We start from the raw sequence: 22,062 nt of genomic DNA, 5'->3' as shown, positions 1-22,062 counted from the left end.
CTGAACTTGTATGGAGCTGTCAAAGTTTGCTGAAATTTCAGCAAGTTTTCATTTACTGAAAATTTCAGTAGTGCAGATTTTAGTAAATTTAACTGAATTCAGTAATGAGAAATTGGTGTGAGTACACAGCAAATTTTGGGTTGCCATTTCAGTAAAATAAATAACTGAATGCGATTCAGTAATCATCACATTTGCTGAAATTCGGTGATAAACAAAAACATTACTGAAAAAGCAGTAACTGCATATCTGTCAAACTGAAATGTCACTTCTGACTTATTGTTTGGATGCTGCCGAGAGAAAATCCTCTTTCAAGTGTGTTGTTTTTTAAATTTTGTATTATGATCTTCAGAAACAAAGGTAAGAAAACTGTTAGTAACAAATGCTTCGATGCTAACCACCAGTCTTTTTATAGTTTTGGACAATTGATGAAATAAATGAATTAATAACAGTATTTTTAATGAAAACCAAAATCTAATTTTGATAACTGAAATACCAGTAAAGCTTGCTGAATCTTCAGCAAATGATTTGTCAAACTGCTACAAGATAATTACTGAATTTTCAGCAAAATAATTTGACGTTTCTTTTACTAAAATTTCAGTTGTTTTGACAACTTTTTTACTTAAATTTCAGTAAATCATCTGTCAAAGTGACAAATATCAGTTAACTGAGAATTCAGTAAAATATAAATTACTGAATCGTTTACTGAAATTTCAGTAGATGAAAATTTAGTAAAACTTTACTGAATTTCAGCAAAAAAAAATTGGTTTGTGGCATAACTGTAATAATTCTGAAAATTTGAGCAGAGCACAGTATGTGATTTGAGCATTTAAAATACAAGGTATGTGGGGAAAGATAAAGTAAAATTTTAAAGTATGTGGGTAATTCTCCGCCAACTCACACAGCAGTTGCCCCGACCCCTCTTTGATTTGCGTGAAACTTTGTCCTAAGGAGTAACTTTTGTCCCTGATCACGAATCCGAGGTCCGTTTTTTGATATCTCGTGACGGAGGGGCGGTACGACCCCTTCCATTTTTGAACATGCGAAAAAAGAGGTGTTTTTCAATAATTTGCAGCCTGAAACGGTGAAGAGATAGAAATTTGGTGTCAAAGGGACTTTTATGTAAAATTAGACGCCCGATTTGATGGCCTACTCAAAATTCCGAAAAAACGTATTTTTCATCGAAAAAAACACTAAAAACGTTTTAAAAATTCTCCCATTTTCCGTTACTCGACTGTAAAAAATTTTGGAACATGTCATTTTATGGGAAATTAATGTACTTTTCGAATCTACATTGACCCAGAAGGGTCATTTTTTCATTTAGAACAAAATTTTTCATTTTAAAATTTCGTGTTTTTTCTAACTTTGCAGGGTTATTTTTTAGAGTGTAACAATGTTCTACAAAGTTGTAGAGCAGACAATTACAAATATTTTGATATATAGACATAAGGAGTTTGCTCATAAACATCACGAGTTATCGCGATTTTACGAAAAAAAAGTTTTGAAAAAGTTGGTCGTCATCGATCATGGCCGTTCATGGTCACCCGCGACAGACACGGACAACGAAACAAAGAGAAACGCAAAAAGTAACTTTTTCAAAACTTTTTTTCGTAAAATCGCAATAACTCGCGTTTTTATAAGCAAACCCCTTATGTCTATATATCAAAATTTTTCTAATTGTCTGCTCTACAACTTTGTAGAACATTGTTACACTCTAAAAAATAACCCTGCAAAGTTAGAAAAAACACGAAATTTTAAAATGAAAAATTTTGTGCTAAATGAAAAAATGACCCTTCTGGGTCAATAAAGATTCGAAAAGAACATTAAATTTCCCTTAAAATGACATGTTCCAAATTTTTTAACAGTCAAGTAACGGAAAATGGGAGAATTTTTAAAACGTTTTTAGTGTTTTTTTCGATGAAAAATACGTTTTTTCGGAATTCTGAGTAGGCCATCAAATCGGGCGTCTAATTTTACATAAAAGTCCCTTTGACACCAAATTTCTATCTCTTCACCGTTTCAGGCTGCAAATTATTGAAAAACACCTCTTTTTTCGCATGTTCAAAAATGGAAGGGGTCGTACCGCCCCTCCGTCACGAGATATCAAAAAACGGACCTCGGATTCGTGATCAGGGACAAAAGTTACCCCTTAGGACAAAGTTTCACGCAAATCGAAGAGGGGTCGGGGCAACTTTTCCCGATTTCGTGTGAGTTGGTAGAGAATTACCCATGTATAACACTATTTTTTGTAACGATTCATTCATTTTGATTCATTGATCACGTGAATGCATCAAATCCAGAGTTTTTTTTTTAATCGGTCCTATAAACATATGGAAGACAAAAGCTTATTGGACCTTTTAAAAAAAAACTCAAGAAATCATTTTAAAATAAGCGTGAGTTAAGTTTTTCATCTCTTCCTTATAGGAACAACCCTAGTGCGAGTCTAGAGCGCACAATGTTAATATCTCTGGCAAAGAGATCAGCAGAGGTCGGTCCCAGCCATCCCAGCAAATATCAAAGGCAAACGCACCTCACCGGAAAACGATTCACTTTAGGCGGCAAGTTGTGAATCGTGCACAAAGCGGCTAGATATTTGCGTTGCGCCCGGTGAATGATTAAAGATAATAAAATGGTTAGAAAATTGCTTTTTAAAACCGGGGAATCGTCATGGTTTCTCGTGGGGAAAACAAACGCACGGGGAAAAATGGCGAGACACGTGGCGCTGACTTCTGCCAGGCTTATTGGCACGTGATTCGAACTCATCTTTTGTGCGACTTCGGGAGTATTATACGTTTTTATATTGGACGTTCTCAAACAGACAGGTATCTTGAGTAATGTAGGAAGATTCTAGAATACGTTAAGTAAAATTGTTTAGATGTAAAAATGTTTAGTTAAGTGCTAATATTGTTTTTTCATGAGTGAAAAGCGTTAAAACATGGCGGAGAATAAATAAATATACAAACACTTTTAGAAGACTTGAATAACACGATAAAATGTTAAGCATAAAAAGCGGTACTAAAAGGAACTCTTAACCCCTTAACACTTGGGAAACTTTACTTCTGACCGATTCTTAGCGAAGCAACAATAATTTTCACTTCTTTCAATATTAGATTATTTTTTTCTGGCTGGTACAAATATTTTTAAAAGTTTTTGTCAAAAACTTAATGTTTGCCTTTCAATGTTTTGAAAATCGATTAAAAACCAATAGAGTTTTAAGTTCAACAGGACTTCTACTTATTCTGTAGCCAAACAAGTGAAATTTGAGCTGGTAAGGTTGGGCCTACCGTTTTTAGGCCAAGACTATGGTTTGATGACACATTTATGCAGTTGTAAAAAATCTCAAAAGGATTGGAAATAAAATCCTATCAAATTAAAGATCCAATCCATTCCATAACATTGCTGGCCTCCCAATAGGAATATAAATTTTATTCGGTTTCATTTCCCTTCTCCGGTGCAGGACTCTCGAGTTGATTTTTATTAAAAATTTACAAAGCGAATAAAATGCGAACAAATCGTCGTTCTGTCTGCTCGTACCCGGGCTCGAAATTGGACCCTCCGCTCGAACTCAATGGCACAATTGAAGGCGATGAGACTGCAGCTTGGGATGTGATTCAACAGGACTAGAAATTGGCGCGGCAGGATGGGCGAGAAAAAAATGCTGGAAATTCCTCTCCTTTTTTTATTCTTCGAAGGCGGCATAGCAGCAGAAAAACGCCACCAAAAAGCCAGGCTCAAACGAGCGGAAAAACAACCCTTGTTAGTGCTCGACTTGGGGGGAAACGCGATACGGATATGTATTAAGATGAGGAAAAATGGAAGCAGTTCAGTCGCTGGAACGAGAAACGGTCGCGTCGTTTAGCAGAACTCGCAAACAACTTAAGGTGGGTACTTGCGTTTTTTTTTGCTTTTCACGAGTGGTGCCATTTTTCCATATTTATTCAAACAACGTGTTTTGAATCGAAAGACTAGCTTTAGGGATTATTGTTTGCATACAAGTGTGATTCACTTTCTTCTTAGAATAGTTGAGATGCTGAAAACAGCTTACCAGAAAAACAGCCAAATTTTTACCTGTCTAGTTTATTTATTAAGCAAGTTATTATTATCATACGATTTATGTATTATTATGATATTGATAAATTACTCAAACTATCGAAGCTCGGATACCATTTTTTGAAATTTTTGTGGCATTTCAGTTTTTACAAATTTTAATGTTGTTTCGAAACTAATGCATTTATTAATCAATGAGTTGATTCTTGAAATCTTAAACCCCATGCATACACATGACTTGTCTTGAAGTGCAAACTTTTTTCACATTTAGTTGCACGGTTCCATTTATTATTCAAAGCTTTAATTAGGAAAAATGCATTGGATTGGTAAATCTTGTTATGTTTTGTTCAAATAGTTTGTATTCAGCTCTTTCAAATATTGTTCAACATTGTTTGTGTTGGTTGTGTAGATCTTTCAAACAATGTTCAACATTGTTTGTTTAAAATTGAAACGTTTTTTAGTTTAATAAGTCAGAGATAAACAGCTGAATTTGATAAATCTTTACTGAACTCTTCACTCCTTTTACCCTCCAACATCTGCCCTAAACGGACTTTTGCTAACAATTACTGGATCATCTTTGGCAATGCTCGAAACTCAAGTGGTTGAACTATTATGGAATAGAAAATTAATTTCAACTGCTGCAAAACTGCAAAACAACCCTCTCGCTCCTTTTCCGCTGCCGCTGGTTGCAATTCAACCATTTCAGAGAACCAACCCCGGGTGTAGAAAAAGCCACTCTCGATTTCCATTGTCCCGAGGAAATCCTTCAACCCTTATTAATTTGTTAACACATCACTCATTCATGCGGTACAAAATATGTGCGTTGCTGCTTTTTGAGCCCGTAATTACGATTAGCTCACTTTTCCATGATGATATCATCCCTTTTTGCTGTTTCTCAAGTGTGCGTCAAGGGGTCCATCCACATGGAGTTGGAGTTTTTTGTTTGCGCTATTGTTTGGACTTTTAAAAGTGCCACTATAAATCCTTGAGTAAACATTGTTATGACTCCGGGAGATCCGCAGCCGAGTGTTGTCCTGTGCTGAGGAGTACCGATGGATGTAGTCAACATTTGTGTCATCCAGGTTTTTGTCCGATGAGGCTAATTACAGTCGGAAGTTGGGAAACATAACCGCGTGCAAACCGAACAGCCGTTGGAGTGTGGAATCCCCGGTGACACACTTGACTGGTTGTTTTGTAGTGCGGTTTTTAGTTGAGTGCAGCTGTGGTTTGAGCCCTGCTGCCTTCGGAGGATAAAACGGGTTATAATGTGAAGTTTTACATTAGGACATTATTCAAAATATGTTTTCAACGGTTCATACTTAAGTTCATCATAACTCTCCATTTTCCTATTTTTATATTTTTCCGTGTTCAGAAGTTAGTTTTGATCAACTTTAGTTCTTCTGTGTTCAGAAGTTCGTTTTGATCAACATAAGTGCTCAAAGAAGAAAAAACTCTTGTTTTATGTATTTCTTGCAAATTTTCATTGATTTCAAATGCATTTATCTTGTTGACAGAGTTTTTTTTTTCAATATTTATTCATCTCAAATTGGAAAACTTTTTGCTTCAATATTTTGAAAACAACAGATAAGTGTATACGAAAATAAATTAGCCGTTTTATTAAAAGTTTATGACACCTACCCTCCCTCCCCTGCTTCAAAATGAAAACTTAAATGGAAAAAGAAGTGTAATTCACAGAAACTAGTTTAAGGTCGTAGAAGGTGTCCTTCACTCTTGGGGCAATGACTGTCAATGATGGTTCTCAATTCAGGGGCCAGACATAGTAAATTGAAATAAAAGTTATAATCACCCTTCAAAATCGGGCTGAGGGCAAAATTTTTTTTTTTTTTTAAACTTCAAAATTTTTATGAAAATATAGGTGTAATCGGCTGAAAACAATTTAAAATGCATTTTCGTGGGTTTAAAATCATATTAAGCATGTTTGGGATCAAATGAAAATATTTTGAATTTTGGTGAATTTCCGATGCACAGTACCGCGAAAAGTTTTTTTCGGACAAAAAAAAAATTTCGGTTATACTTAGATGCTTTGGAAACTAATAATTGCAAAAAAATTGGGCAGGTGTATTATGCATTTTGAAAAACTTTTTCCATTGAAATGTTGAAATAAAGACTTGTCATTTCAATTTTTATTTTTTTTTTTGCCCCCCCCCCCCCCCCCTTCGCGACTTTGGCAAGAGCCGAGGGACATAAACTTCGAAAAATATTTGCAACGGCCTAATTTATTTGCTTGACTTTTGATAGTTTTTAGAAAATAAAGGTGATCAATCTGAACAAATCAACATTCAAAATCAATTAGACACTTTTGGTTTTTAACATTCAACAATTTATATTTATTCATATCTTAATGAGCTTTTTGTTGCATTTTCTTTCATTTATAGTGTTCTTACATTGTCCAAAATATGAGATCGATTCGACCTCTACAGCCAGAGTTATGCCACAGTCTCATTGTAGGTAGACGCACTTGGCAGGAACAACTAGACAGCAGGGGAACAATGAGACACTCTACGAAAATCAATACATTTCTGATAAAAAATCATGTTTTTGTATTGTTCCATTGCAGGTGACTTGCCTTGAACATTTTTAAGCAATTTTGCCAACATAAAACTTTAATTTACAAAAGTTATACTAAGAAGTATTTATATTTTAAACCCATATACTGCTGTTCTATGCATAATTGTCCCATGTTAAAAAAAGTGCAACTGAGAAAAACGCGATTGAAATTTTTCGACCGATTTCTGTGTTTCTACGCATAATTGTCCCGTGGGTTCATATTAGACCTATGCTGCCGTTCCATGCATAATTGTCCCATGTCATTTTTATACGTTTTTGACTTTTTAACATTTTTAAGTATAGTTCGACGTATACTATTAGAAAAACCCATAAAATCTAGTACTTTGTTAGGAAAAACTGTAAAAACAACAACAAGTCTGTTTGTCCCATCGTTACACTTCTACGCATAATTGTCCCACCAACTATTTTCTATCACGGAATCATTAGTTTTACGAAGCATTGTGGCTTGTTTACCTGTTGTATAGCAAGAGGATAACAATTAATAGTGATAAAGTGTTGACTGGGGTGATTAGGGACATACAGGGCGAACAGGGACCCACGGGACAATTATGCGTAGAACCACAGAAATCAGTCGAAAAATTTCAATCGCGTTTTCTCAGTTGCACTATTTTGAACATGGGACAATTATGCGTAGAACGGCAGTATGTGTCCCCAATCGCCCCAGTTAGCAGTTTATCAACCTTATTTGTGATTCTCTTGCTATACAACAGGTAAACAAGACATAATGCTTAGTAAAACTAATGATTCCATGTAAGAAAATACTTGGTGGGACAATTATGCGTAGAAGTTCAACGATGGGACAAACAGACTTGGTGTTGTTTTTAATGAGTTTCCCAACAAAGTACCAGATTTTATGTGTTTTTCCTAAAGTACACATCAGACTAAACTTTAAACTGTCATAAAGTCAAAATCGTCCAAAACCTACAAGCGAAAAAGTATTTTTGCTGACCATAATTTACTTTTAAATGAATCAAACATTTATGAATGACTTTTTAAGGGAGCGTCCATAACCAAAGCCACTGTTATGGCAGACGAGTATCCAGTAAACATACCTATCCCCCAAATATAAGCCTGATTGGTTGAAACTTGTGAGGGCCATTTTATCATTGTTCCCGTCTCATTGATGACTACTCTATCCTAACCATGGGCGTTAGAAGGTTATTATGGACTAATAAAATATTTTCTTTCGATCAATGTAACTTTTTACCCTTTTCGACTTGCTTTGCTTAATGTAGTATATTTGTTGTGATATTGGTAAGACGCATTTAAAAATGTATATTTGGGCAATTTATTCCATTCCTAAAAATTATAAGCATTCAGATTTTTTTTTTCAGTCTGGAAGCTATGCTGCTCTCCTGCATAATTTGTTACATGATTTAACTATTCTTACTGTATATTATTTTGTAGATCGCGTCAATTCAACTCTTGTGCATCGACGTAACCTTTTAAAAGTTCAAACTAATAAAATAAATGAGAAACGATTCCATGCAATACAAGCCATGCGATGTTTTTTCGCTCTTTTCAGTGCAAAGGCGTGGCTTACGCTCTCTCTTTTTATCCTCTCTTTGGACTATTCTCTCTTTCTCTGTTGAAAACAGTATCCTTGGCGCCTTCACCCGATTGCTGCGATGTTAATCGTTTGAGCATGCGCTCCTCTAGGCAACCGCCAGGAAATAGGACGACTTCTCCTCATTTCGCGCAAAAAGTTTTTCCACAGCCTGGCTGTCGCAGGAATGCTTGGAATCGGTATCGATCGTCGTGCTTCACATGTGTGTGGCCGTAACAGATTGCGCGCCTTTTTCCGAGTCTGACTCTGTCCTCTCTCACTCCCCTCGGATTTTCCCTCCTCTTTAATGGCGGCACCCTCCGGCCAGATAGCACCGCCAGGGAATCGGTACAGATGTTTCTTCCCCTACTCCGTGGCCGTGGGCACGTTGCTGTTGACATTTTTCGATTCCACACACATATCCATTCCCTACTTTTGATTATTCTTTCGTTTTTATTTCGGTTCTTCCATGGATCTGCCGCCGGACGGGGACGGGCTCTTCTGTCTCACCATGGTGCACATAGTTGGCATTTTATCGGAGGACGTCGTCGCGATCGGACGTGGTTTTTGCGTGCTCTCTTGCGTTCGTTCGGTAGTGCAGTTTGTTATTGCTAGTTTGCGATCTTCCGAGTTTCCCCCATTACCTACCTTTTAAGCACCAAAGTTGGGATAAAGTTGAGACAAACTTTTTAAGAATTTATTTATTTATTAATCCATCGAACCAAGGGTCTACATGGATGTTTTGGTTGGCGAGGGCAAAAGCCGATGTGAGTTGAAACATTAGAATCATTCTCACAAAGGCACAAAACCTCACTTCTTTTAAAATAAATTACATCGAGATTGATAACATGACAACATACGTGGTAAATTACAATACATTTTAAAAATTAGTCAAGTCATTGTCGTCCTATGCGTAACCGGCCAACGACGGGATCCTGGCGAGGCGCACCAAGCAAAGTTCTTGTGCGCTCCTGGAACTCGATGCGTAGTTTTTCGCGAAATCTTGGAATGGGCTCGTGAAATTCAAACAGGAAGTACATTTCGTTGAACGCCGCCGACATCGATCGAACTGGTGAGTTGTTGTGGAACTCGGTCCTGACACGCGGTCGTGCGAGGAAGTTTGGACGATTTCGCAGGTCCCTAGAAGAAATTTGGGTATTAAGTAAGTTTAACAGATTGGGGGAGTCGATTTGCGCAGTCAGTATTTTAGCAGCGAAGATAGATTTCGATATTGTCCGACGATTTTCCAGGGTCTCGAGTCCAATCAGGTTACAGCGTGCCTCGTAGCGTGGTAGTCTAGTTGGGTCCGTCCATGGCATTCTCCTACAGGCAAACCAGACAAACTTTTTCTGGATCCTTTCGATACGATCGATCCAATTCTGGTGGTAGGGAGCCCATATAACTGCCGATGATTCCAGGTGTGAGCGGACTAGCGCGCAGTACAGCGAGCGTAAACAGAGGGGGTCGTCGAATTCGCGGGTCATTCTAAACAGAAAACCAAGCTGTCTGTTGGCCTTGTCCACGACTGCTGCTTGTTGTGGGCGAAAAGATAAGGGTTCGTCTAGTAGAGCTCCTAGATCTTTCACTACTTTCAGACGTTCGAGTGCGTGTCCATCCAGTGTGTATTCAAATGTAAAAACCTCCCGGCTGGTCTTGCGATGAAACGATATCGTAGTGCATTTAGAGACGCTCAGCTCCAAACGATTCAACGCACACCAGTTGGCAAATTTGTCTAGGCAGGACTGCAGTCTGTAGCAATCAGGTAAGTTGTCAATAGCGAGGAAGATCTTGAAGTCATCAGCATACGAGAGATTGCAGTTGTCGTTGAAGAGAGAGTTGGAGTCGTTGAAGAAAGTGTTGAAAACAATCGGGCCGAGGTTGCTACCCTGTGCCACTCCTGAACCGTTGGAGAACTCCATCGACAGCGATGTTCCAATTTTCACCTGAATGATCCGATTTTTGAGATAAGACTCAAGCCAGCGACAAAGACGTGCAGAGAAACCGAGTTTTGCAAATTTTTGAAGGGCAATGTCGTGGTCAATTCGATCGAATGCGGCTTTCAAGTCGGTGTAGACAGCATCCACTTGACGCCCAGCTGCCAGATTTTCAATGCAGAAATTGGTAAATTCCATCAAATTAGTAGTGACGGAGCGACCAGGTGTAAATCCATGCTGCTCAGAACTGATGAACGGTCGGCAGTTAAACATGATGACTTCCCCGACCACGATCTCGAGAAGTTTTGAACCAGAGCACAGCGACGTAATTCCTCTGTAGTTCTCGACCGACCGTTTTGCACCTTTCTTAAACACTGGAAACATTACGGATCTTTTCCACTCCTCAGGAAACTTGCACTGCGACATGGAGAGGTTGAAAACTCGGAGCAGTGGGGCAGTAATCATGTGCAAATGGTCGAAGCCAGTGTTGCAAAAGTGTTAATTAGCGTGTCGTCGAAACCGCCAGGGGAGCGCAAAAGGATAGCCAAAAGTGTCGCCAGAATGTTGGAATTTTACCACAACCTGAACCTCAGTACAGGAATACCGCAACCACAACAACAGGGTCAGCCAACGTCGGCGGAGGAGACTAATTTGCTGCGGGATAATCCGGCAGCAGACGGTAGCAACGAGCGAACAGGTAACGAAAGGGTGCTGAGTGTAGTGTAGTGAGTGTGCTTTAAAAGTGCTACTTAATCGTACTTGGACTTATGGACAACGGACTTTATATACTCGTTTATGGGGTTTTGTATATTATTTATGTTGTTGGTGTATGATGTTTAGTTACAAGGTTACTGTAATAAATTTATATTATTTTTACCACTGCATTGCATCACAGCTGAGTTATGTAAATTAATTTTATATGTTTGCGAAACATTTGCATTTTTCAAATTTAGATTTGATTAAGTGTCAATGATTTGGGACAATTAATAAATAACTTTAAACATTTCAACAAGATAGTTTGATTTATTTTCGTTGATATTAAGGATCGATTCAGATTTGTTAAACGTGTAAAATCATATCGAATAAAAAGTACCATCAACTAGGGCGAATCAAACTACATTTTGAATTGAGACAATAAGGCCAGTGGCTGAAATAAATTCTATATTCTAAGGACTGTATCGAAAATAATACGAGACACAAAAATGCGTCGCAAAAATAATCGAAGCAATTGAGGTTTTGCAGCGCGACTGCGTTTCAAATGTAGGTGGCGCCAAAATGAGGTTACTTGCCTAAAGTCGTATGCTTTTCTGTCGATTAAAGAACAAAATCGCTTATTTCTCATGATTTCCTGCATCAATCTTCATGAAACTGGTTGCAAAAGACGAGAAAATTTTTTTGCTTTAAAATAATGAACATCAACTTTTGGGCGCGCAAAAATTTGTGACCTTTTTCTTTAAAAAACATGTTTTGGAACACGAGAAAATGAGTTTCCCCGTATATATCAATGAAATAAACAGTTATATAGTTGATAACAGATGTGTTAACGTATATTCAACAATTTGTATTATTTTTTGACAGACTTTCTTGCCAAATAGTCCAAATTACTATCTTTTTCTAAATCTACAGTTTTCTCATAGAAAAATCAAACAAATATTGGAAAGTTGTACACCAAATTGATGGAAATAATTTTTCTCATTCGAATCCGGCATAAGTTTCATAAAAATGTTGATTGTGAAGGAAAAAACTCATTTTTTCAAAAAATCATAGGTTTACGCTATTTGTTCATAGGTGGCGACACGCGTCTTTTAGCTTTGCTGCAAATTCTCTATTGCTATAGAGAATTTGCAGCAAAGCTAAAAGACGCGTGTCGCCACCTATGAACAAATAGCGTAAACCTATGATTTTTAGAAAAAATGTGTTTTTTCCTTCCTAATCAACATTTTTATAAAACTTATGCCGGATTCGGGTGAGAAAAATTATTTCCAACAATTTGGTGTATAACTTTCCAATATTTGTTTGATTTTTCTATGAGAAAACTGTAAATTTAGAAAAAGATAGTAATTTGGACTATTTGGCAAGAAAGTCTGTCAAAAATCAATACAAATTGTTGAATATACGTTAACACATCTTTTATCAACTATATAACTGTTTATTTTACTGATATATACGGGGAAACTCATTTTTTCGTGTTCCAAAACATGTTTTTTAAAGAAAAAGGTCACAAATTTTTGCGCGCCCAAAAGTTGATGTTCATTATTTTAAAGCAAAAAATTTTTCTCGTCTTTTGCAACCAGTTTCATGATGATTGATGCAGGGAATCATGAGAAATAAGCGATTTTGTTCTTTAATCGACAGAAAGGCATACGACTTTAGGCAAGTAACCTCATTTTGGCGCCACCTACATTTGAAACGCAGTCGCGCTGCAAAACCTCAATTGCGACTTGTCAAACTGGCTTGGGAAATTTTAATTTTCTCAAAAAATGATCAAAGCGAGCCGATGTTACTCACCTGTCAATCGCAATTTTAAAAAGCGAATGTCCAGTTTGGTGTAAACTGCGACTGGAAATTTAAATAAACAACTGCTGGTTGCCTAGTTTTGCTTTAGATAGTTAATTATGTTTAGTGTTTTTTTATGTTTCTTCCATGAATCACCTGTTTTGAGGCATTATTTAATGTTTTGAAAAAATAAATTTTAACCAATTTGAAAAATTTTAACTCTATGTGAAGTTGCATAAGATGTTACCTAAAAGATGCTTACAACAGAAATCAAAAATATTCTTTCTGTTAATTAAACGACGCATTTTCACATGTCGCTCTGCTTTTTCATACAATTCTTATGTTAGTATTTTTGTTGCTAAAATTTTGGCTGGTACAAATTTTATCTAAAGTTTTTGTCTCTACTCTAGTGTGCATTTTTTTAAATGCATTTTAAAACACTTTTTCCATGTAAATGCTGAAATTATGCCTTGTTTTTTCAATATTTATATTTTTTTCATTTTTTTGCAAAGACATTCTCCAATCAAATTCTTGCCAGTTCACTTTTTGTTAAGGTATTTACTGTCCATGTTCGCATAATTCAACTTTGTCCGTCCCATATGTAATTTCGTAAATTTTAAGGTAATGATGCAGTTTGGTTCGAAATCATGTAAACTATCAGAAAAAACCTATAAAATTTAGTACCTTGTTCTAGAAACCCGTATAATATCCACTTTTTCGTGAAATTCTAACACGTAGCCTTATGGGCGGGACAACATTGAAATGCTTTTTTCTCGGCTTGCTGTTTTTACATATGGGACGGACTCGATTAGAGCGGCAGTATGGCTCATGTTTTTTTTTTTTTGTGAAAAATTTGGATGTTCTCCGGTTTTGGGGAACAAAATACTGCATATTTTTATTTTTTTTTCTGAATGTGCTAATGATTTTGAACATTGATATCGGTTGGAAACGAATTTTAAAAGTTGTAACTAAATGCCATCATGGCAATACATGTTGTTACCCCTCATTGGGTCATTGAATAACCATTCCAATAAGTCGTAAAAAGGCTCTTTTTTTCTTTTTTTGTATGGAGCGTGGATTAACGCCATACCCCCCCCCCCCCCCCCCAAATTGTCCAGGTGGTTTATGGATGACCCCCTATCCATAATTATGAGTACAAATGTGAAACAAAACAATTTAGCCAGAATTTCAACAGTTCTATATAAAAAAGTTGTTGGAGAATGCGTTATATAATAGTACACTTTGTTTGCAATCATTAGTTTAAAATTAAAAAAAATAAGTTCTGACAACAAAACAACAAAATTTTGTGAAAAAAAACTTGTTGCGGTGCTGTACAGAAGAAAAATAAGCATATTTGCTTCAACAAAACGTTTTGTTGATTTAAAAATCATAATTTTTGTTGAATCAACGCTAAACGTCAAAGCAGCTTTTTCAAAACAACAAAAGACTTTTGTTGATCCGATAAAATCAAGGTTTGTTCAACGCAAAATCGGCGTTGATTATATTCAACAAAAAAATTGTTGATTCGAACCTCGTACAGGCTGATTCTACAAAACTTTTTTCTGCGTGCGGAAATACGTAAAAGTAAATTTTCTCAGTTCCTGAGGGGAACACCCTTGAAGAGTACCGGGGCCGGCATTAACAAAGCGGATTCAATGGCAATTTAATTCCCAACTTAATGTTTACATGTTAAGGTTAACGTTAACATTCCATAGGTCGCCTTCCTAAGTTGTCGTGATAAGGTCCAGTTTTTGACGATACACTACCTTCCCTTTACTAAGCAATTGAATCCAGAAGAGAAACGATCACCAGTTGTGTTGGACCGAGCCGGGATTTGAACCCCGATCTACCGCTTACTAGGCGGGAGCGTTACCACTAGGCTACGTGGCTCGGTCGGAAATACGCTACAATGGAAAGTATTTTTAAACGAACTTAATAAACATGTTAAAAATGTTTATAAACACAGGGGAATGCATTTTAAAATGATTCGAGCTGATTGCACTCAAAATTTTGTTAACATTTTGAAGTATTTCGAAAAAATATCTTTTGTCCCCTGGTTTTTGGGGCCGATCAGATTTCGAACTTGTGATATAACAATTGCATTAATATATCAAAACAATAAAAAAAAACATTTCTGTAGTGTAGCAATTTAACTAAATAAAAGTGAAATATTTTCAATAAGCAAACTTCCCTTGTAACGAAATTTACCTGTTGCTGAGTAATCTCTGAACAGAAGCCAAATTTCCCTATATGATATAAACGCAATCGAAAAAGGCCATAAATCATAATTAATTTCCCCTTTTCAGCCGCGTTATCTTCGAACATATCATCACAGACAAACAGACGGGACACTCGAGTGCCGAACCATCGTCCTCCTAAAACGGTTATTTCAAATGCAATTTTGTTTCGGCATCCACTCACCCGGCGCTGATGGCGCTGCTGTCGTGACAGCTCACCCGTCTTTTCTCAGTGTGTGTGATGCGTGTTTTTGTTTAGCCTCTTGTCCCACAATTAACCCGGTAGGCCTCAAGGTAGGCCTGCTCAACTGCCTGCCGATGTCGAGGTTGCTGCTGAGGCGCCGGCTACTGCGGAGGAAGCCGGATCCTGTGGTGGAGTCATCTCCTTGGGAGCAACCTGCTTACCCTTCGTGGACTGCTGCTCAGATTGCTGCTACTGCCATGGTCAGCCTTTTGGCGATGTTGCGCCACTCAATCTTTTTCCAGTTCAGTTTCTGTGGTTCTATTTCGATGTAAATTTTGCGGCAGCGTTTTTTTGGAATCTTTGCCACTTTTTGCTTTTTTTGTTTGACGTGACCGTGTTCATGTTGATGATGGCGTCAGGTGTGATGATTCGAGGTTTCGGTGGAGGAGAAATCTTCGACAGAACTTGGTAGCAACTGGGAGGACCAGTGATTTGGTCTCTGTCGTTGCGGTTGTGGTGCGTCATTGTCGTTGCTGCCACATGATTTGGCTCATAAGGTTCTGCTATTGGAAACGGAACCAACCCGCCGTCATCTTCGGCCTTCGGTGTTGATTTTTATTCTTTTCATCGAGTAGCAACAACAACATTATTTTGATCAGCTGTTAATGTTTACAATCGTTTAGGCTTGATTGTCTCACGCATACACTGACGTGGCACATGACAGTAATGGGTTTGTATTGGTATGTTTGGGCTGCGCTTCGGCATCAGCTCACCAGGCAGCGCTGGCGTCGCCGTGATTTGGTGATTTGATGAAGGACGATGGATTTCAAAAATAATTTGTATGGAGAGTCACGTCTGTTTGTCTGTGATATCATCATCTGTTTGGATTCCCGCGTGCTGCAACCATGTGATAAAGTTGGCAAATAGATATGAACGCGGTGTGCCTCAGATGAAAGATAACGCGGATCAATACCTAGTTTTTTTTCGTGGAAACATTTGCTCAAGTGCTGAAACTTCAAACAGGTCGAAAAATCGATATGCAACTCAATACCGTCGGTCGCTTACATTAGTCACTCAAGCATCTCTTTGGATTGCATTTGTCCTGGCGGATATTAGATCCACGAAAAAACATAACCGCCACCAGCACCCAACCGACTCAGCTGATGTTTGAACAACGCCGAGAGACGACACTCGAAACGGGGAGTGATTAAAGTTTAAAATGTTCTCCTTGCACCCGGAGAGACGACTCTTGAATTGCTTGCAAGACAAACTGATTAAAATTCAAGATTGCTCCGCCCAACGGCAAGGATCCGTGCGCTCTTCGGTCGTGTTTGTATTTGGCTTGGAAGGGATATTGGCGCCGGTTCCGTGCTAGCGAGCGAGCTCTCCTTGGTTTATGTTTCCTTGTGGGCGAGAACCTTTTGTCAAAGGAAATGAGAGTGTTTTCGGTTTAAATATTTAAACAGAGAAGCTTGCACACTGGAAGCGCTTTGGATCAGAAGGGATAGTGTTTCTTGCTGATTCATTTGCATATCAGAGGACTTTTGAAGAAAATGAAACTTTTGGTCACCATGTACAGTGAATCTTTTGTATTGGTTTTGAATCGCCTTAGACAAATCAAAGCTCAAAACCAACATAAACATCTATAAATTTTGCACCTCAGTTCAAATTTCCCGAATACATACTCATTTGTTTTTCCTATTGACCTGAACATAACGCAAAAACATATTGTTTGTACGTGTTTGGAAAAAAAATCAACCGTTCGCCTTTCCCACCCCTTTGAACCCACCCACTTGCTCATTTGTATTCCGTGGAAGTTTAACAGGTGCCACCGCATGTTCGACATTGGACAATATGTGGTAAAACAACCATTCAACGCTGTGGCGAAAACATATACGACTGATAAGCTCACTGGACTTTTTTGCTGTTTTTTTTTTATTTCGTTGATAAGCTTTTTACAGATTTTGTTATTTTGCTATGTTTCACTTAATTTAAATATTTCATTTACCGAATTTTTTTAATCATATTTTTTCTAACAGGGTAAAAAAACTAGCAAGCTTCGTACAAGAGAGCACTGAGGCAACGATTTATTATTTTTGACGTTAAATAACCACTTACTTGAAGGAATTGTTTTTGGATATTTTTTACTTTTTGTATGGACCGTGAATTTTTTCTCATCGAAATTTTATACACCGTAAGTGGGGGTGACATTAGGTCTGGGGGTGAGATTGGGTCAAAGTAATTTTTTACGGATTTTAGATTTTCTGTTAACGTGAAGACTTCCATCATTGCCAAGATTTTTCGTTCAAAGATATAAATTTTGCGTCCCTATCAATATTTTGACAAAATTCCTTCTACAAGTTGTTTAGAATAGTGCCCTACATGTGCTGATACTTTTTGGTAATGAATGATTATCCCATTCCTTGCGAAGTTATGCAAATCGTCATTAATCAATGATTGCCGACTAGGACGTCAATGACTGTTCCACAAAATTATATAAATCGATAGCGGTGTGCTCTAATGTTCTAACTGAAAATTGGGCCAAAATGAGTTAATGATGCCATCTTTTAGCTAATTAAATTCCCTACAAAACGCTTATAACAGATCTGAAAAATTCGTTTCCTACGCGGAGATATCGCCTTGCAACCATTTGTACTAACTGACATTTTCGAACGCATCATGGATGTGCTCTCTTATTTTTCATCATGGCTTGACCTTTTGAAAACACGCAAATCCATAAAAATACGATTACACTATAATATTATGGTAAATTGCCAGGTGTCCTTACTAGTTTGAGCAATATTATGGAGCACTATTTTGGAAGGCAAATAGCCAGGCCCGTGATACTGACGTAGCTTGCTGAAGCCGCCACCAAATGTTTGGTGGCGCTGTTTCGGGAATAACATTTCAGAGGGTCACAAATCAAAATACAATAAGTTTTATTCAATTTTTTTTCGAAAATGATCCTGTAGCTGCTCAAAATGATTCTTTTCATTAAATAAACCAAAAATGCCGCCAACAACAATATATGTTTAGCATCAGGTCTCAGGCAAAGCTTCCCAGCAGGTGTCTTTTTCAAATCCTCTGAAATGTCTTCCGCAAATTCTTATTTGTCCAATGAACTTACAGATCATCATAATGTTAATTTAAATCTAAAATTTGAGGCGGTTAAACCAATATGTGAGCTCAACCATGTTGTTGGGAAACCTTAAGAGCGAGTCCACGAACAAGGCACAACCCATTGTTAGGGACGTTGTGGAGCTCACCAATCTTCCTGAAATTCAGGGGTTGTTTGAACTTATAGAATTTTCGACAAGAAAGCCTTCTATGAACAGCTGTTTTTAGACATAAAAGTTCATGTTTAGAAACTAATTTTGTTGTGTTGTGTCTATTCGAACTGAAACCATTAAAAAATATTCAAATATTGTGCAAAAACATTGCTAAAATCTCTCCTCAAAATAAATTAAAAAAATATTTTCGTCTTTTCGATTTTGCGCCCTTTTCTTCATGTTACTCCCCATAATTTTGACACTAGACACCAAAACTTTGGTACTTTTTAGGCTTCAGTGACATTGTATGCAGATGACAGCCGAAGCATCCCCGTGCAAATAGCACAAGTGTGCACATTTGGAAGCGAGAAGGAATTATCAGTTAGGTGTAGTGTGTTAAAATGGTTTAGTGGAGTAGTTTTTTTTTATTGGACGACCCATTGATTAGGATGAGTGTATTTAGGTTCTGTAGGTTAGTTTAAAATGTTGTTACGTAGTTTTCTTTGCATGGACGACCCCTGCAGTTGTACTAAGAGTGCACAACGACTTGAAGAATGTTTCAAACTGGACTTTTGGGTTGGGCTAAGTGGGCATTGGGTTGGGGAAAATTATTGTTACGTCGTTTTTTTTGCATGGACGACCCCTTCAGTTGTGTTAGGAGTGCACAACGACTTGAAGAATGTTTCAAATTGGACTTTTGGGTTAGGCTAAGTGGGTAATGGGTTGGGGAAAAATGTTGTTACGTCGTTTTGTTTTCATGGACGACCCCTACAGTTGTGCTAAGAGTGCACAACGACTTGAAGAATGTTAAAATTTGACTTTTAGGTTGGGCTAAGTGAGTAATGGGTTGGGGAAAAATGTTGTTACGTCGTTTTTTTGCATGGACGACCCCTTCAGTTGTGCTAAGAGTGCTCAACGACTTGAAGAATGTTTCAAACTGGACTTTTGGGTTGGGCTAAGTGGGCAAAGGGTTGGGGAAAAATGTTGTTACGTCGTTTTTTTTCATGGACGACCCCTTCAGTTGTGCTAAGAGTGCACAACGACTTGAAGAATGTTTCAAACTGGACTTTTGGGTTGGGCTAAGTGGGCATTGGGTTGGGGAAAATTATTGTTACGTCGTTTTTTTTGCATGGACGACCCCTTCAGTTGTGTTAGGAGTGCACAACGACTTGAAGAATGTTTCAAACTGGACTTTTGGGTTGGGCTAAGTGGGCATTGGGTTGGGAAAAATTATTGTTACGTCGTTTTTTTTTGCATGGACGACCCCTACAGTTGTGCTAAGAGTGCACAACGATTTGAAGAATGTTTCAAATTGGACTTTTGGGTTAGGCTAAGTGGGTAATGGGTTGGGGAAAAATTTTGTTACGTCGTTTTGTTTTCATGGACGACCCCTACAGTTGTGCTAAGAGTGCACAACGACTTGAAGAATGTTAAAATTTGACTTTTAGGTTGGGCTAAGTGAGTAATGGGTTGGGGAAAAATGTTGTTACGTCGTTTTTTTGCATGGACGACCCCTTCAGTTGTGCTAAGAGTGCACAACGACTTGAAGAATGTTTCAAACTGGACTTTTGGGTTGGGCTAAGTGGGCAAAGGGTTGGGGAAAAATGTTGTTACGTCGTTTTTTTTCATGGACGACCCCTTCAGTTGTGCTAAGAGTGCACAACGACTTGAAGAATTTTTCAAACTGGACTTTTGGGTTGGGCTAAGTGGGCATTGGGTTGGGGAAAATTATTGTTACGTCGTTTTTTTTGCATGGACGACCCCTTCAGTTGTGTTAGGAGTGCACAACGACTTGAAGAATGTTTCAAACTGGACTTTTGGGTTGGGCTAAGTGGGCATTGGGTTGGGGAAAATTATTGTTACGTCGTTTTTTTTGCATGGACGACCCCTACAGTTGTGCTAAGAGTGCACAACGATTTGAAGAATGTTTCAAATTGGACTTTTGGGTTAGGCTAAGTGGGTAATGGGTTGGGGAAAAATTTTGTTACGTCGTTTTGTTTTCATGGACGACCCCTACAGTTGTGCTAAGAGTGCACAACGACTTGAAGAATGTTAAAATTTGACTTTTAGGTTGGGCTAAGTGAGTAATGGGTTGGGGAAAAAATGTTGTTACGTCGTTTTTTTGCATGGACGACCCCTTCAGTTGTGCTAAGAGTGCACAACGACTTGAAGAATGTTTCAAACTGGACTTTTGGGTTGGGCTAAGTGGGCAAAGGGTTGGGGAAAAATGTTGTTACGTCGTTTTTTTTCATGGACGACCCCTTCAGTTGTGCTAAGAGTGCACAACGACTTGAAGAATTTTTCAAACTGGACTTTTGGGTTGGGCTAAGTGGGCATTGGGTTGGGGAAAATTATTGTTACGTCGTTTTTTTTGCATGGACGACCCCTTCAGTTGTGTTAGGAGTGCACAACGACTTGAAGAATGTTTCAAACTGGACTTTTGGGTTGGGCTAAGTGCGTAATGGGTTGGGGAAAAATGTTTTTACGTCGTTTTTTTCATGGACGACCCCTACAGTTGTGCTAAGAGTGCACAACGATTTGAAGAATGTTTCAAATTGGACTTTTGGGTTAGGCTAAGTGGGTAATGGGTTGGGGAAAAATGTTGTTACGTCGTTTTTTTTTTCATGGACGACCCCTACAGTTGTGCTAAGAGTGCACAACGACTTGAAGAATGTTCAAATTTGACTTTTAGGTTGGGCTAAGTGAGTAATGGGTTGGGGAAAAATGTTGTTACGTCGTTTTTTTTCATGGACGACCCCTTCAGTTGTGCTAAGAGTTTACAACGACTTGAAGAATGTTTCAAACTGGACTTTTGGGTTGGGATAAGTGGGCAATGGGTTGGGGAAAAATGTTGTTACATCGTTTTTTTTCATGGACGACCCCTGCAGTTGTGCTAGGAGTGCACAACGACTTGAAGAATATTAAATTGAACTTTTGGGTTGGGCTAAGTGGGTAATGGGTTGGAGGAAAATGTTGTTACGTCGTTTTTTTTTGCATGGACGACCCCTGTAGGTGAGCTAGGAGTGCACAACGACATGAAGAATGGTTCAAATTGGACTTTTGGGTTGGGATAAGTGGGCAATGAGTTGGGGAAAATTGTTGTTACGTCGTTTTTTTGCATGGACGACCCCTACAGTTGAGCTAAGCGTGCACAACGACATGAATAATGTTTCAAATTGGACTTTTGAGTTGGGCTACTATATCATATTATACAATTTTTACAGAATTTAGAGTCATAGAGACGCACCTGAGAAATGGTAAAATCCGTAAAAAAATATTTTGAATCAATCTCACCCCCCAGACCCAGTGTCACCCCCACTAACGGTACGTAGTATTTTTTTTGCATAAACGAACCCTGCAGTTAAGCTGAGAGTGGACAACGACTTAAAGAATGTTTTCAATTTGGTCTTTTGGGTTGGAAACCACTTGTAAAATGTTGTTACGTAGCTGAAACTTTGCTTACATGTTTCCTGCACAATGAAGCTCATCAAGTCGTTGTGCATCCTATACAAAGTACTTAAAAAGATTAAAAAAAAACTCACGACCCACTTAGCCCAACCCAAAATCCAATTTAATATTCTTCAAGTCGTTGTGCACTCTTAGCTCAACAGAAGGGGTCGTCCAGGCAAAAAAAAGCAATGTAACAACAATTTTCCCAAACCCATTACCTACTTAGCCCAACCTAAAAGGCAAATTTTAACATTCTTCAAGTCGTTGTGCACTCCTAGCTCAACTGCAGGGGTCGTCCATGCAAAAAAACGAC

At 38.1% G+C, this 22,062-nt stretch overlaps 1 protein-coding gene across 2 annotated transcripts in view; it reads left to right on the top strand.

Moving 5' to 3' along the window:
- Positions 1–3,510: 3,510 nt before the first annotated feature.
- The window catches only part of LOC120417450 (LIM homeobox transcription factor 1-beta), a 30,133-nt gene continuing 11,581 nt past the window's right edge, over positions 3,511–22,062 (top strand). Inside the window, exon 1 of one of the 2 annotated variants that reach the window (XM_039579501.2) lies at positions 3,511–3,878. Coding sequence is in view for 1 of the 2 variants with exons in the window: in XM_039579499.2 (XP_039435433.1) it covers positions 10,585–10,810 (226 nt within the window). In the remaining variant the exon portion in view is untranslated. Of the gene's footprint in view, positions 3,879–10,554; positions 10,811–22,062 lie in introns of those variants that run through there. The other variant, XM_039579499.2, reaches the window with a different exon arrangement.

This window comes from Culex pipiens, chromosome 3 (genome assembly GCF_016801865.2).
Source record: "Culex pipiens pallens isolate TS chromosome 3, TS_CPP_V2, whole genome shotgun sequence".
In the NCBI taxonomy this organism is placed as follows: Eukaryota; Metazoa; Arthropoda; class Insecta; order Diptera; family Culicidae; genus Culex; species Culex pipiens.
The sequence above is the reverse complement of the archived record's forward strand: the minus strand, read 5'-3'. Positions and strand labels throughout refer to the sequence as shown.